Source organism: Bos mutus, chromosome 16 (assembly GCF_027580195.1).
Source record: "Bos mutus isolate GX-2022 chromosome 16, NWIPB_WYAK_1.1, whole genome shotgun sequence".
NCBI classification, from domain to species: Eukaryota; Metazoa; Chordata; class Mammalia; order Artiodactyla; family Bovidae; genus Bos; species Bos mutus.
Window position 1 is genome coordinate 9,683,675 of NC_091632.1, and position 16,428 is coordinate 9,700,102.

General features: G+C 46.0%; 1 protein-coding gene across 1 annotated transcript in view; it reads right to left on the minus strand.

Annotated features, from left to right (window-relative positions):
• Positions 1 to 4,816: 4,816 nt before the first annotated feature.
• Positions 4,817 to 16,428, minus strand: part of CRB1 (crumbs cell polarity complex component 1) — a 161,183-nt gene continuing 149,571 nt past the window's right edge. Inside the window, exon 12 of the mRNA XM_070384375.1 lies at positions 4,817 to 5,579. Within this exon, the coding sequence (XP_070240476.1) occupies positions 5,364 to 5,579 (216 nt within the window). The 3' untranslated portion in view covers positions 4,817 to 5,363. The remainder of the gene's footprint in view (positions 5,580 to 16,428) is intronic.

The window sequence follows — 16,428 nt, forward strand, 5'->3', positions numbered from 1 at the left end:
TAATTTTATTCTTTTACACGTAGCTGTCCAGTTTTCCCGGCACCACTATGGACTGTCTTTTCTCCACTGTATATCCTCGCCTTCTTTGTTGTAGATTAATTGACCATAGCTGTGTGGGTTTATTTCTGGGCTTTCTAGTCTGTTGCATTGATCTGTGGTTCTGTTTTTGTGGCAGCACCATACTGTTTTGATGCCTGTAGCTTTGTAGTATAGTCTGAAGTCAGGGAGTGTGATTGCTCCAGCTGTTCTTCTTTCTCAAGATTGTTTTGACTATTCAGGGGTTTTTCTGTTTCCATAAAAATTTTTAAATTATTTGTTCTAGTTCTGGGATTAATTTACAAAAGAAAAAATTGCTCATATAACTTAATTAAAAAAAAAAAAAAAAACAAGCAACTCAATTAAAAAAGTGGACAGAAGATCTAAACAGACATTCCTCCAAAGAAGACACACAGATGGTCCACAGGCACATGAAAAGATGCTCAATGCTGCTAATAATTAGAGAGATGCAAACTAAAATGACAATGAAGTATCACTTCACATCAGTCAGAATGACCATCATTACAAAGTTTACAGATAGCAAATCCCGGATAGGGTGTGGAACAAAGGGAGCCCTCATACACTGTTGGTAGGACTGTAAATTGGTGCAGTTGCTGTGGAGAACAGTATAGAGGTTAATTCAAAAGCTAAAAATAGAGTTGCCATATGATCCAGAAATCCCACTCCTGGGCATATATCTGGAGAAAACTCTAATTCAAAAAGATACATGCACACCAATGTTCATTACAGCACTATTTACAATAACCAAGACATGGAAGCAACGTAAATGCCCATTGACAGATGAATGGATAAAGAAAATATGCTGCATATATATAATGAAATACTACTCAGCTATAAAAACAAGGAAACAATACCATTTGCAGCAACATGGATGGACCCAGAAACTATCACAGCAAGTGAGGCCAGGCAGAGGAGGAGCAACATCATATGACGTCGCTTATGTGAGGAATCGTAAAAACAATCATACAAATTAACTTATTTACAAAGCAGAAATAGGCCCACCTACATAGAAACCAAATCTGTGGTTACCAAAGGAGATAGAGCTGGGGGAAAGATAAACTAGGAGACTGGGATTAACATATACACATTATTATATATAGAATAAACAATAGGACATATTGTATAGCACTGGGAACTATATTTAATCTTATAATAACCCAAGTGGATAAGAATCTGAAAAAAAAAAAAATATATATATATATAGTGGCTCAGCAGTTAAGAAATCTGCCTGCTAATGCAGGAGATGTGGGTTTGATCCCTGGGTCTTGGAGAAGGAAATGGCAACCCACTCCAGTATTCTTGTCTGGAGAATCCCATGGACAGAAGAGCCTGGTGGGCTATAGTCCGTGGGGTCACAAAAGAGTCAGACATGACTTAGTGACTAAACAACAGCAATATATACATGCACACACATGCATATATATATATATTATGTATGTATGTATACATAATATCTGAATCACTTTGCTGTATACCTGAAACAACACTGTAAATTAACTATACTTCTATTAAAAAAGGTTAATTAAAAAGTTGCATCAACATTGGTGATGCAAATGCTAGACTTTTCTACTTAAGATGGGGTTTTGCTGAGGTATGACAGAAATCAAACCAATATTATACAGCAATTATCCTTCAATTAAAAATAAATAAATTTTTTAAAAACATAAAAAGGCAAAAAAAATGATGGGATATATCTTGTTAAAGAGAGTTCAGTACAGATACTCCACAGGGCTAACACGGCGGCATTCTCACATAAGACCCTGCATGTGCAGCTTGTTCAAAGATGCAGATCTGGCTTGCTGGGCTGGTCAGTAAGTGACTTCCTGTGTGTTTGGTGCATCCACATGGAATTCTTTCTTTATTCATGCCTGCATGCCTGCATTCACATATATGTATATATATGAGAGCGTATTCCAATGGAAAGCCCTGAGCTAGGCTCTGGAAGAGAGTGAACAGCCAGATTACTTAGACGTCTTTTCCAAACTTGAAATATTACCATCAATGGTCACCATTTTCTTCTTACCTGTCCAACTTCTCCTCTGTGATTTTTTTCAGTTTGTAGTTTTTTAAAGTGAAAGTGAAAGTTGCTCTGTGTGTCTGACTCCTTGTGACGCTATGGACTGTAGCCCGCCAGCCTCCTCTGTCCCTGGGATTCTCCAGGCGGGAATACTGGAGTGAGCAGTCATCCCGTTTTCCAGGGGATCTTCCCTACCCAGGGATCAAACCCAAGTATTCTGCCTTGTAGGTGGATTCTTTACCATTTGAGCCACCAGGGAAGACTGTAGCACTTTAAAGTCAGCTACATTTTTTCCTTTAAGCAAGAGCTCTTTCTGTCCTTCCCACATAAGCCTCTGTTGAGAAGTTGTAACTCTGATGGCATGTAAATATAAAGAGAATATCTTCTGGAAAACTCCAAACGCAGATACCCAGAGACACCATCTTCTTGGACAAACACTTAAAACAATATTAAAAACAGAGGGAAAGCCAAAGATTAAGACATTAATAGCTACAGAGCTATGACAGTTTAGTAGCTGGGATGTCCAATGACAACTCACATAAATCTTGGGCACTTTGGGTTTTGCTGGTGGCAAGTACAGACAATACTCATTCATTATTTGTTCACTTATGCAGAAAATATTGTGATTTTATTGTACGCCAGGCCTGTTCTAGGTGAGAGATTTTTCAGTGAAATAAAAAAGAGAGCAAAGATCTTGTCCCACGTCTTCAGAGACCATGTGACTTGTCCAGGAAGGATAAATGGTACGGAAAACACAAAGCGGAAGCCAGGAAGATGAGGGGAAGATAGCAAAGAGACGGCGATGGGCTGAAACGGTAGGATGAGAGGGAAGTCAAGACGGGAAGCTGTGCCACTGGGTCGCGAGGGTTTCGAGAAAGGAGTGACAGTCATTTCAGAGGCAGTGAAGTCTGAGGATGGGCCGTTGTATTTGGCAGTGTGGTCACTGGTGGCCCTGATATGAGCTCATCCGTGGGGTGGGGCAGGGAAAAGCCAGATCAGTTTGATTTCAAAGGAATGGGAAGAGAGGAATGAGAGGAAGAGAATATTAAACCCTTTATGGGTGTGTTGCTGAAAGGTGTACTAAGGAATGGGATGGTAATTAGAGGGAGATGGGGCCACAGCGGGTAATTCTATATGATAGAAATATGGCAACACGTTTGGTGCTGTTGGAGAAGATCTGGCACAGGGGGAAAGTTGATGGAGCTCAAGCGGGAGGGAAGTGATGGCCTTGAACCTCTGGGGAGCATGGCTTGCTACCAAACATATATAAGAAGTCATGTTATCAATTTTTGAGCATATATCCAAATATATAAGCATATATTTAAAATTTGTATTTATATGCTATTTTTTTTTTACATTATACAAAAGATTTATTTATTTAATTGGAGGATAATTGCTTTACAATGTTGCATTGGTTTCTGCCATACATCAACATGAATCGATTATAGGTATGTCTCCTCCCTCTTGAACCTCCCTCCTCCCCCCGCAACCCCGTTCCACCCCTCTAGGTTGAGCTCCAGGTTGAGCTCCTTGCATCATACAGGAAGTTTCTGCTGGCTGTCTGTTTTGCATATGGTAACATATGTGTTTTAATGCTACTCTCTCAATTTGTCCCACCCTCTCCTTCCCCTGTTGTGTCCGTAAGTCTGTTCTCTATGTCTGAGCCTCTATTCCTGCCCTGTAGATAGGTTCTTCAGTACCATGTTTCTAGATTCCGTGTATGTGCATTAATATATACTTGTCTCTTTCTGACTTACTTCAATCTGTAAGGCTTTAGGTCCATCCACCTCACTAGAACTGACTCAAATTCATTCCTTTTATGGCTGAGTAATAGTCCACTGTGTATATGTATCACAGCTTCTTTATCCCTTCATCTGTCAGTGGGCATCTAGGTTGCTTCCATGTCCTGGCTATCATAAGCTAGTGCTGCAATGAACATTGGGGTACATGTGTCTTTTTCAATTATGGTTTCCTCAGGGTATGTGCCCAGTAGTGGGATTATGGTAGTTTTATTCCTAGTTTTTAAAGAAATCTCCATACTGTTCTCCATAGTGTCTGTATCAATTTACATTTCCACCAACAGGGCAAGAGAGTTCCCTTTTCTCCACATCCTCTCTAGCATATTTACATTTCACAACATGTAAAATTCTAATTAAATCTTCAGAGGAAAAAAATACATAAATATAAGGCTATTTTCTCTCCATACCCCACAGACAGTCTTCCACGCATGCTCCTTTTTAAAATGTTCTTAAATTCTTTTATTTCATGTATTTATATACCTTACTTGTGGATTTATATTCCATTTTGTTCCACATAGCCATTTTAAAACTACTTAACCTAATTTCATTCTCACTGACATTTCCCCCATCCATTCTCAAGTTTATTTAAAATGTATCTTTCTATACTATGCACACAAACTTACCACCTACGCTCCTTGAAGTGTGTGTACTGTACTTGAAGGTTCTCACCTTCAGACAAGGTCACGTCTGACAGTGATTTATCAAAAAGCAGTTGAAAGGAAAGAGCTTGGTCTTTTAGGTCAGAGAATCCCAGTGTTCCTTTTATCTTGCTTTTCTGTCTCAGGAAGTGTTTTGACCTTAAGCAGCACCTTATAAAGAGCAAGGACTTTAAATGTAATGCTAGAGGTAAATTAGTTCAAAGGTTCTTCAAATGCTCCTGGAGGTTACCTTTGTTACATGTAATGTCACATAAGCAAAAAATACTCAGAAAGAGTAACAGCCACATTTCAATTTTTATTTGTGGACATTGGGTTGCTTTTTAACCACAGGTTATTCCCATGACTTTCTCAAATCCATTGCTGAAGGACAAACCATGGGCATCTTTGCATTGGTACAAACTAAAACCTTTCACCACCTGATAGGAAGAGGAATGTAACTACTTTTTCTGCAGTTTCTGTGTGAAATGATGCAGTTTCCAGTGAACGGGCAAACTAAAAACACGTCCCCAGGTTGCAAAGAGTAAAGATTGTAGACATCAGGCACTGGAGCTTTTCCCAGAAGACACGTCCTTTGGCAGGCATTTTTGCTAAATTATGAGGCTGAAACTATTGGCACAAGAAACATCATTCTGTGATTGGCTAATATAATACAACAAAACAATGATTTCAACTTGAACCACTATGAACATCCGTACAGTGGTCAAGGGAGTTCTTCCTTCAGTTTCAACGTGGTCCTGGTCGTGAACTGATGTTTCCAGGTACATCAGGGGCACTCAGGGCAAGCATCTCGTTCACAGTGCACGGGTCTCCTCCTCCAGAGGCAGGGTGGTCCTAGATCAGCCTCTCTGCTGCAGGGGCGTCCATCACGCTCCACATCTCCACACGAGAGCCGTCCTTTTCCTGACGGCTCGGGCTGTAGGAGCCCTGGGTTGCCCTTTTGTTGGAGGCGAGAACAGAAGCCACCACTGCCAGAAAGAGGATCAGCAACAAGGCTAATGTCACTGAACCGATGGCGGTGAAGACGTCCGACAGCAAGTCATCTGCCAACTGTGAGGATGGAGATAATTGTGACGTGAGTTACAGAGCAAAGGAGAATGGCCAGGACAAGCAACTATTCTGGAATGAAAGTCAAGCAGAGCACAGGTACCACCTTGTGCCCGAGAAAGACTAGATACGGAGGGACATTCAGGGCTTCTTATTCCCAGAGCATGAGAATGGGACCATGTCTCTAGTGGTTAAGGTCTGGAGTCAGGAAGTGAGGCACAACATCTACTGAGTTTACCGTGTGTCTTAGTCTCAGTGACTGAGATCATTCATCTGACATCAAGGCCAAAGGATGAACCCACACATAGCCATGCACGCATGCTCAGTCACTCAGTCTTGTCCGACTCTTTGCTACGTCATGGACGGTAGCCCTCCAGACTCCTCTGTCCATGGGATTTCCCAGGCAAGGAGACTGGAGTGCGTTGCCATTTCCTCCTCCAGGAGATCTTCCTGACTCAGGGATCAAAGCTGTGTCTGCTGGGTCTCCTGCGTTGCAGGCAGATTCTTTACCCCTGCAGCACCTGGGAAGCCCAACCCACAGTGTGATTGTAAAATCGTTTCCAACCATAGGATCCGGCTGCTCACAGTCTTTTGACTCCCGTGCAAGAAGTTCTGATTCTGCACTGAAAGAATGGTTGTTTTACAGCCTTTCTCAGGAAATGAAGCAAATTAAATCAGTTGGGCCTCATGGGAAAAATCCAAGACAAAGGATGGTCTGCAAGGCTCTGGTTTGCACACTCACCACTTTGATTTGGATTTGATGTGACAACTGAACGGTTGTGAACACACTCGTGCTCCGTGTGGAGCCAGACCTCACGAAACAGGAAACTGGAGGAAGAGCCCCTCTTGGAGGAGCTGGGTCCGGGACTCTCGAGGGCGGGCCTTGGACAGAGGGGTGTCTCTGATGCTGACCGCAACGTGTTTGCCAAGCACTTTTTGTCGTTGGGTAAAAGACACTGATCGGGTTGCACAGAAATATTAAAGACAAGACACAGTTGCTATTTGAATTTTTAACGGGCTTGCAAAGAAATATTTCTGTCAGGGTCAACAAAGCAGAAGTAGACCACCTTCTCGTTTAGCTTTCCCTAGGACCCATCCCCTGTTCCCTAACCGAGTTACTATTATAAACGTAATCTCTGTTACTCTAATATCCTAGGGAATCTGTAACACTTTGGCTTCCCTTTGTGCGTGCGTGTGTGCGTGTGTGTGTGTGTGTTGTTGTTCTTCACTGTGCTTTGGTTTAAATCATTATACGGTCAATATATTCCTATGATACTGTATCTCTTCATAACACTGTCTTGTATTCACTATGTCTTGTATTCACTTGTTCAAATGTGGTTCATTAGTTTCTTCAATCAACAATATTTATTGACTGTCTGCTATAAACATTGAACTGAGCTAGGAAATACAAATCAAAGGTAAGCCAAAATTTGATATCTGGAGCTGAGATTGTGGACATGGGCAAATGGAGGACACACACACGCACACACACACAGATAATCATATCTTAAACACGTGTTACGGTAACGTCATACATGATCTACACGGGTGTAGGTAGAGTAACAGTGGAGGGATGCCTGTGATGACCTTTTGAAGGATAAATGAGCATTCAAATATTTCCCTGAGGAGGTGCTCAGCACATGAGGACGTGAACCGCAGTGAAGGCGTGGTGTGCCCCCTCCCTGACTTTACTTCACTGTGAAAGATGAAGGGGAACTCCCTCGATGCCTCGGGGTGCGACCCGGGAGCCGACCTACATACCTAAGATTGCAATTCCGAGCTCCAGATAAAGCAGGGGCTGAAACAGCTGGCCTAACCAAATCAGATAAGATTCTCACTAAACTCTGGAGGGGAGCTGAGGGCGTCGGGGTTTGAAACCACCTCTGGGAGGCCCTTTGCTTTTGAATTCCCATGGTGGAAAGGCCTTATTAGCTCTGCTATTCTTCAGCTGGGCTTAAAATACACAGCCCCGGAATGGATCCTTTGATAATGGAAACTGCTGGGATACAGGAACCGACAAGGCCGCCAAGTGCGGACCGTCCTGGAAAGCAGCGGGAGTGCCAGGCCAGGCCTGTTTCGGTGGGTTGTGCTTCTAATGCTGAGCTTTTGAATAACCTTTCTCAGAAAAGACAGATTCCAAGCTAACTAAAACTTTCATGTAAAATTACTTTTTACACGGCTTATGCCGCAACCTGTACTGTTATGCTAACGTCCTGTTTATGAAATGTACACCCTCTTTATGAAATGTATGAAATGTACATCTTTATATGAAATGTACATTTTATATGTGATCAAATTAAACGGTGACGAGCTGAACTTCCTATCTGCAGAATAAAATAAATCAGTGTTTCATTTTTTTCCCCTGTAGAAGATTCGTTCTGAATCCCTGACTGGTTGTGGCTGAATGAGACCCAAGGAAGGGTGCACGCTGGCGTTCTGAGAGAAACGGCCAAAACTTCCTTTGAACCGTCTCGCCTGGGGCTAGGCTGAAACACACTGGAAACATCAGAAGCTTTTTCCCTGCAATTCCCAAAGAGGAATTCTAACTGTGATTCTTCTGAGGGGAGGCTGCAAACAGAATGTGCTCGCTAAACAAGCAGAAGTGGGTTTGAATCCGGTTTTGCCACTGTATCCTCCGCGCGTCTCTGCTGTCTGCCCGCCTGTGAAGCAGGGGCGACAGCTGTGTGTCTGAGACTCGCTCCGTGGCATAGAAAACATCCAGGTGTGCAGAGCTTCTCCGAGGGCAGGCCCAGAAGGGAGCTCAGTCCCGTGGTCACCCGTTTCTCACTCCCCAGACTGAACCTTCCCGGCTGATCACCCAGGTCCTGCCTGGGTGCCGGATCACCCATCAGATGCCTCCCACTCTGGTGCCGTGTCAGGACGCAGTGCCCAGCCTAGGAGCCGGGGTGGTGGGGGGCGGGCACTGCCCTGGAGCTGGCCAGGACCCGAGCCGTCTGGCCAGTGGGGCCCACCGCCCCCTGGCTAGCTGAGTGCTGGACAGTTCATCTGACTCTGGAAACACAGGATGAACTGGCTTGTCTGGAAAGGAAGAGCAACAAGACCCCTTGTGTCCTCAGCCCCAGAATCCGCCTGGCACAGTATTTAGGGCCAACACAGAAAACTGTGAAAACTACAAACACAGCGGGCGGAGCTGGAAAAACGGGACATTTTTAGAGACTTGACCTCCTATTTCCAGGAAAGGTGGTGAGGATGTAGAGCTCTGACCTGAAGCGAGGAAATTCTAGGACCAAGGTTGGGGTTACCCACCTAGGTGCAAGTTCTTCTCAAGTACGTCTGTGGTTGAAAAAAGTAGAAATGATGGGACTTAGAAATTGGCTCCTGAGAAACACTAGGGGAGAGTGAACTCCCCAAATCCTTCTTAGAATTCAGTCTATATGTCAGTTGTGTGGAAATATGTGGAAACAGTTGAAAATGAAGAGTAAAAATATTCAGATGTGCAGTTGCTTATGGGTCATATTCCAGCTTCCTTGTCTGAGTTTCTGAAATGTGTGTGTGTGTGTGTGTAGTGTTACACAAGTATATAATGATACATCAGGTGCTATTATGACTGTTATTAATTAATGGGAAAAACACTTTAAGGATGTTATGTTTTTTACAAAGCCAGTTATAATATTTACCTTCCATCTTTGTATCTAAAGTGAAACAACGAAATCTAATTCTCACAGTTCAAATTTTTTAAAAAAATGAAGAGAGAGTGCAGTCCTTGTAAATTACTGTTGTAACAAGTAGGTCTTCTATTTGGTGGATTGTAAAACCCTCCCACACAGACCTGGGTCCTTGAACTATCTCTTATCAGTGAATTGCTAGAAACAGCCGTTTCCATAGTAATATTGAATATGTGCCAGAACTCTGTTTTTAAAATGAATATTGCTGCAGTGGCCAATTTTCAACCACAAATACACTGTCCACTTTACAGTTATAAGGGCAGGGGGAACAGGGGACCAAGGGGCCGAAAGAGGGGCCTGGGCAGTGTCCAGCCCCAGGGAGTGGACCACCCAGCAGGGCTCCAGTCACCTCGTAGAAGGCTCAGGACTGGGGAGGGTGGCGGCCACGCGGTGGGGGGACCCCCTCCAGGCAGCCCCCGGCCACTGGCTCCAGGGGACTCTCGGAGGCACCTGAGCTGAAGCCCAAGGGCATCTTCTCCTTGGCACCCCCATCTTCATCCACTGCTTCTCCCAGAAAACACACAGGCTGTCTGAGGAATCAATAGTCTTTCAAACCAATTCTCACCAAGTAATTACAGTCCCTCACACCTCCATGGGGTGGGGTGGGGCGGCCTCTTGACAGCCTGGGACAGACACACAGAGCTACATGAGGGGGTTCAGGGCACCACTGCCCTGGGGGAGCTGCCCTGGGGAACTTCAGACGTGACTTCCACATCAGGCCCTGTTGAAGATGCTGGGATAGCTCCTGTGGAAGTTTGGTGTGGGTTCACGGCTGACAGGGGGCTTCCTGTCAGCGTTGGTGGTAAAGAACATGCCTGCCAAGGCAGGAGACAGAAGAGACGCAAGTTCAGTCCCTGGGTGGGGAAGATCCCCTTGGAGGAGGGCATGGCAACCCACTCCAGTATCCTTGTCTGGAGAATCCCAGGGACAGAGAAGCCTGGCTGGCTACAGTCCACAGGGTCACAAAGAGTCGGACACGACTGAGCGTCTAAGCACAGCACAGCACATCCTTATGCTGAGCTGAGGGGTGCTACAGTGGGCCTAAAGGGACACGGTAATTCCTGCCTTCAGCAAATGGTCCTTGCACACATCCTCTGAATGAGCCCAGCGGCACCTAGAGTTTGGTGGGGAGCCGGCAGGCCCCGCCCCGTCCATCCAGGACTGGGTCTGGAATCCTCCTGATGTCCCACAGGCTCATTCCGGTGAGGACGCCAGGTTTTCTGCAGAAGGACTGACGCAGCTAGGAGTCTGGAGACCTTTGCTTTCACATTTCTCTCTCCTTGAGCAGGTGGTCTCAGTGATATAATTGTTTTCCTTGGAACGCAAGGCCTAGTGAATAAAACTTCTCTCTCTCTTCGCCTCATACAAGAACCAAATCCCAGTGGCCCCAACTCGGGTTTCATGATGTTGCTGCAAACTTGCTGTGTGCAGATAATTGCAGCCCTTTCTTGGGTCGGGGAAAGGGGTCACCAGATGCTGTAGGCAAGGAAACGTCTAGCTGGTAGGTGGGGATCGTCGCTTCCTGTCGCCTCCGCTGGTCGCCCTCGTTGACTGCTGCCAGCCTCATCTCTCCCTGGCACATCGTGCCCCGTGACACCTACACAGGTCAGGAGTGTCTGTCCTCCAAGTGTGGAAGCTCCATCAAGGGGCAGCCCCACCCTTCTGCCTCCCAGCACCTGGACTGGCCTGGGTGCCCCCAGGGACCCCATGGCGAGTACCACTGGGCATAAGGGTTTGCCCAGCACACAGAGCTCCCCTCCCAGGATTCCTGCAGGGGGACACCCTCAGCCTGCGTCCAGCGGAGGATGAGGCGGCCACTCTCTGACTCTGCTGAAGGGCAGGCGCACCTCGGAGGGGCTGCGGGCAGACCCGAGGGGGCAGATCGGGAACCACGTGGTCAAGGGGCGAAGGGGCCATGAAGACACTTGCTGACTCTTCCTTTCTGCGGAATCAACCACAAACAACTCGTCTGCTTCCAGCTTCTCCTGTCCCTGGAGCCCATCAGGCGGAGCTACTAAGCCCAGCCACCACAACTACTGAGCTGTGCCCTGGAGCCCGTGTTCCATGACGAGAGCGGCCACCGCAATGGGACACCCTCACACCGCGAGGAAGAGGAGCCTCCGCTCCTTGCAACTGGAGGAAGCCCACGTGCAACAGTGAAGGCCCAGCCCAGCCAAAAATAAATAAATAAATGTTTTTTATAAACCTCATTTTTTTTTTTTATTTGCTTCCATTTCCTGGTCAAGGTCATCATCAGCTGCAGCCTCACTAGCACCTTGCTCTCCAGCAAAGTGACCTTCTTGACCAGCCCTTTTGTGAATAGGAACCTCCTCCCCGACCCCTTCTGCAGACCCCTCCTCTATTCAGAGCACGCTTGGGCTTGGCTGCCCTCTGCATTGCCCCTGAGGACCCTTCGTGATCCCCCTCCTGGGGTCTGTGTCTCTGTCAGCAGAGCCCGGGGCTTCAGCAGCGATGAGAAGACCTGTGACCCCACCTGCCCGGCATGACCTGCCCCGGGCACTTGAACGTGCTGCCCTGATCACGAAGGATTAGGCCCCTTCCACCCCCCCACCCCCACCCCCGCCCCTCAGAACTGCAAGGATAGGAATCCGTTTCCTCTGGAACTTTCCAACAGGCAAAGTGCAGGCTTTGCACAGACTGGCCGATCAATCGTTCCCTACTCACCCACTTGAAGTGTTCATGGCTCTATTTCACGCATCGATTCCATCCTTTCCAGTGGTGGGAAGACTTCTTTACAGCCAGGAGCTCTGCTGGTGGGGACCTGCGTGCACGCAGCTGTTCATGCACTCACCCAAGCACTCCTGTGTGGTTACTGAACGCTTTCCCCGTCTCCGGCGGTTCACTGGGTCCTGGATCCTGTGTGGTTACTGAACGCTTTCCCCGTCTCAGGCAGTTCACTGGGTCCTGGATCCTGTGTGGTTACTGAACGCTTTCCCCGTCTCAGGCGGTTCACTGGGTCCTGGACACACAGAACCCAAAGGTGCGGGTGCCGTCTTGCTAGAGCTGACCGTGGAGTGACGGTACTGGGCGGGGGCGGCTACACAGACCACCGCAGTTCACGTGAGGGGGGCTCTGGTGGAGGCCAGCACCAAGGAAAGGGAAAAGGGGGAGAAAGGGGACTTCCTGACATCTCCCAGTTTTCTTAAGGGGGGCTGCGAGGAGAGCAAGGTAAGGAAAGGCGCTGAAAGCAGAAGGAAAGAGAGATCCTTCCAGAGAGGGGGAGCAGGTGGCAGCCTCTCCAGCTTGCCTGGGAGGCTGCTGGGGAGCGTGCTTCTTGCTTCTGTAGAGCCCCGCGTGAGAGAAGCAGCAGTCACGTGGCAGGAAGATGTCACCCAGCCTGGGCGTGGAACCCAACCCGAGTCTGCTCCAGGAAGCTTCTCTCCCCTCCCTCAGCGAAGCGGAAGCCAGAATCTCAAGAGCAATTTCTATATATTCTCTGTGGGTTTTTTCCCAGCACGTCTGACCTACACCTCTTATCAGAATGGCATCAGCCTCGCATGCCAGGAGTCCTCTACTGACCAGGGTTTTGTAGGACCCAGAAGGACTTAAATTTCTTTCTACCCTTTCTTTTTTGCTATGGTGTATAGATTTTTAGAAGGTGACTGATAAGAATGCCAGTTGATTTTACACAGCATTTCAAAAGCAAGAGAATATCCAGCAAACAAGTTAAAAGGGCCTGGGGACTTTTGAGATTAATTGATACTAAAATGACAACTAACATCTAAATGCAATGGACTGTATCCTGAATCAAAGTAAATAAATAAATCTAAAGGACAACTGGGGCCAATTAGAGAAATCTGAACATGGGTAGTATATGAGATGGTCAATTTCATGAACGCTTACTAGTATATGGGCTTCTCAGATGGTGCAGTGGTAAAGAATCCACCTGCCAATGCAGGAGACTCAAGAGATTCGGGTTCAACCCCTGTGTCAGGAAGATACGCTGGAGGAAGAAATGGCAACCCACTCCAGTGTTTTTGCCTAAAAAGTTCCATGGACTGAGGAGCCTGGCGGGCTACAGCCCATGGGGTCGCAAAGAGTCAGACACGACTGAGCGACAGAGCACTCACATTAGCATGCAGTTCCAGCTGTTGCTGCTGCTGCTAAGTCGCTTCCGTCGTGTCCGACTCTGTGCGACCCCATAGACGGCAGCCCACCAGGCTCCCCTGTCCCTGGGATTCTCCAGGCAAGAACACTGGAGTGGGTTGTCATTTCCTTCTCCAATGCAGTAAAGTGAAAAGTGAAAGTGAAGTCGCTCAGTCGTGTCCGACTCTTAGAGACCCCGTGGATTGCAGCAGAAGGAAGTCGTATTTCTTTGGAGACATTTGCTGAAATATTTAGTGGCAAACATAGGGTCACAAAGAGTTGGACATGACTGAAATGACTTAGCATGCAAGCAAAATGTTATAACTTCTGCACCCTACATTCTAAAGAAGGGGCAAAAACATATGTATCCAGAGGTAAGAAAGGGAACAAAATACTAAAAAAGTTGCTGTAACTGGGTGAAGGGCATGCATGTGTTCACTGCATTATTATTTTTTTTTTCTGATTTTCTTTAACTTTCATTTCCCACCCCCCCAAATCATGGAAAAGCAATGTTTTAAAAAATGATGGTTCAGATCAGATCAGATAAGTCGCTCAGTTGTGTCTGACTCTTTGTGACCCCATGAATCGCAGCACGCCAGGCCTCCCTGTCCATTACCAACTCCCAGAGTTCACTCAAACTCACATCCATCGAGTCAGTGATGCCATCCAGCCTTCTCATCCTCTGTCGTCCCCTTCTCCTCCTGCCCCCAATCCCTCCCAGCATCAGAGTCTTTTCCAATGAGTCAACTCTTCGCATGAGGTGGCCAAAGTTTCAGCTTTAGCATCATTCCTTCCAAAGAAATCCCAGGGCTGATCTCCTTCAGAATGGACTGGTTGGATCTCCTTGCAGTCCAAGGGACTCTCAAGAGTCTTCTCCAACACCACAGTTCAAAAGCATCAATTCTTTGGCGCTCAGCCTTCTTCACAGTCCAACTCTCACATCCACACATAACCACAGGAAAAACCATAGCCTTGACTAGACGAACCTTTGTTGGCAAAGTAATGTCTCTGCTTTTGAATATGCTATCTAGGTTGGTCATAACTTTCCTTCCAAGGAGTAAGCGTCTTTTAATTTCATGGCTGCAGTCACCATCTGTAGTTATTTTGGAGCCCAGAAAAATAAAGTCTGACACTGTTTCCACTGTTTCCCCATCTATTTCCCATGAAGTGATGGGACCGGATGCCATGATCTTTGTTTTCTGAATGTTGAGCTTTAAGCCAACTTATTCACTCTCCACTTTTGCCTTCGTCAAGAGGCTTTTTAGTTCCTCTTCACTTTCTGCCATAAGGGTGGTGTCATCTGCATATCTGAGGTTATTGATATTTCTCCCAGCAATCTTGATTCCAGCTTGTATTTCTTCCAGTCCAGCATTTCTCATAATGTACTCTGCATGTAAGTTAAATAAACAGGGTGACAATATACAGCCTTGACGAACTCCTTTTCCTATTTGGAACCAGTCTGTTGTTCCATGTCCAGTTCTAACTGTTGCTTCCTGACCTGCATACAAATTTCTCAAGAGGCAGGTCAGGTGGTCTGGTATTCCCATCTCTTTCAGAATTTTCCACAGTTTATTGTGATCCACACAAAGGCTTTGGCATAGTCAATAAAGCAGAAATAGATGTTTTTCTGGAACTCTCTTGCTTTTTCCATGATCCAGCGGATGTTGGCAATTTGATCTCTGGTTCCTCTGCCTTTTCTAAAACCAGTTAGAACATCAGGAAGTTCACGGTTCACATATTGCTGAAGCCTGGCTTGGAGAATTTTGAACATTACTTTACTAGCGTGTGAGATGAGTGCAATTGTGCGGTAGTTTGAGCAGTCCTTGGCATTGCCTTTCTTTGGGATTGGAATGAAAACTGACCTTTTCCAGTCCTGTGGCCATTGCTGAGTTTTCCAAACTTGCTGGCATATTGAGGGCAGCACTTTCACAGCATCATCTTTCAGGATTTGGAATAGCTCAACTGGAATTCCATCACCTCTACTAGCTTTGTTCATAGTGATGCTTTCTAAGGCCCACTTGACTTCACATTCCAGGATGTCTGGCTCTAGGTTAGTGATCACACCAGCGTGATTATCTGGGTTGTGAAGATCTTTTTTGTACAGTTCTTCTGTGTATTCTTGCCATCTCTTCTTAATATCTTCTGCTTCTGTTAGGTCCATACCATTTCTGTCCTTTATAGAGCTCATCTTTGCATGAAATGTTCCTTTGGTATCTCTGATTTTCTTGAAGAGATCTCTAGTTCTTCCCATTCTGTTGTTTTCCTCTATTTCTTTGCATTGATCGCTGAAGAAGGCTTTCTTATCTCTTCTTGCTATTCTTTGGAACTCTGCATTCAGATGTTTATATCGTTCCTTTTCTCCTTTGCTTTTTGCTTCTCTTCTTTTCACAGCTATTTGTAAGGCCTCCCCAGACAGCCATTTTGCTTTTTTGCATTTCTTTTCCATGGGGATGGTCTTGATCCCTGTCTCCTGTACAATGTCACAAACCTCATTCCATAGTTCATCAGGCACTCTATCTATCTGATCTAGGCCCTTAAATCTATTTCTCACTTCCACTGTATAATCATAAGGGATTTGATTTAGGTCATACCTGAATGGTCTATTGGTTTTGCCTACTTTCTTCAATTTAAGTCTGAATTTGGCAATAAGGAGTTCATGGTCTGAGCCACAGTCAGCTCCTGGTTATGGTGAAAGTAATTCCCCTAAACCCCCAGTTTCCAGATCTTGCTTCTTTCACTGTTTGTTCCTCTGCTACTTCAGGTCTTGTGATTTCTCTCTCTGCTATAATTTTACTGCCCAGTAAATCTTGTTCCCGTCAATGGTTTTATCTCCCCTGCCAGACACTGAGACATTCATGGATCACATCACACACCCAGTTTCATCACGGAATTGGCCTTAACCACCCCCTGCCGGAACCTAACACGGTGCCAGGCACATGGTAGGCATTCATGGTCTTTCTCACCATCTCCTGGCACCATCCTTCTTGACCTGAAAGCTGTTGTTGTTGTTCTAAGTCATGTTTGACTCTTTACGACCCCATGGACCACAGCATACCAGG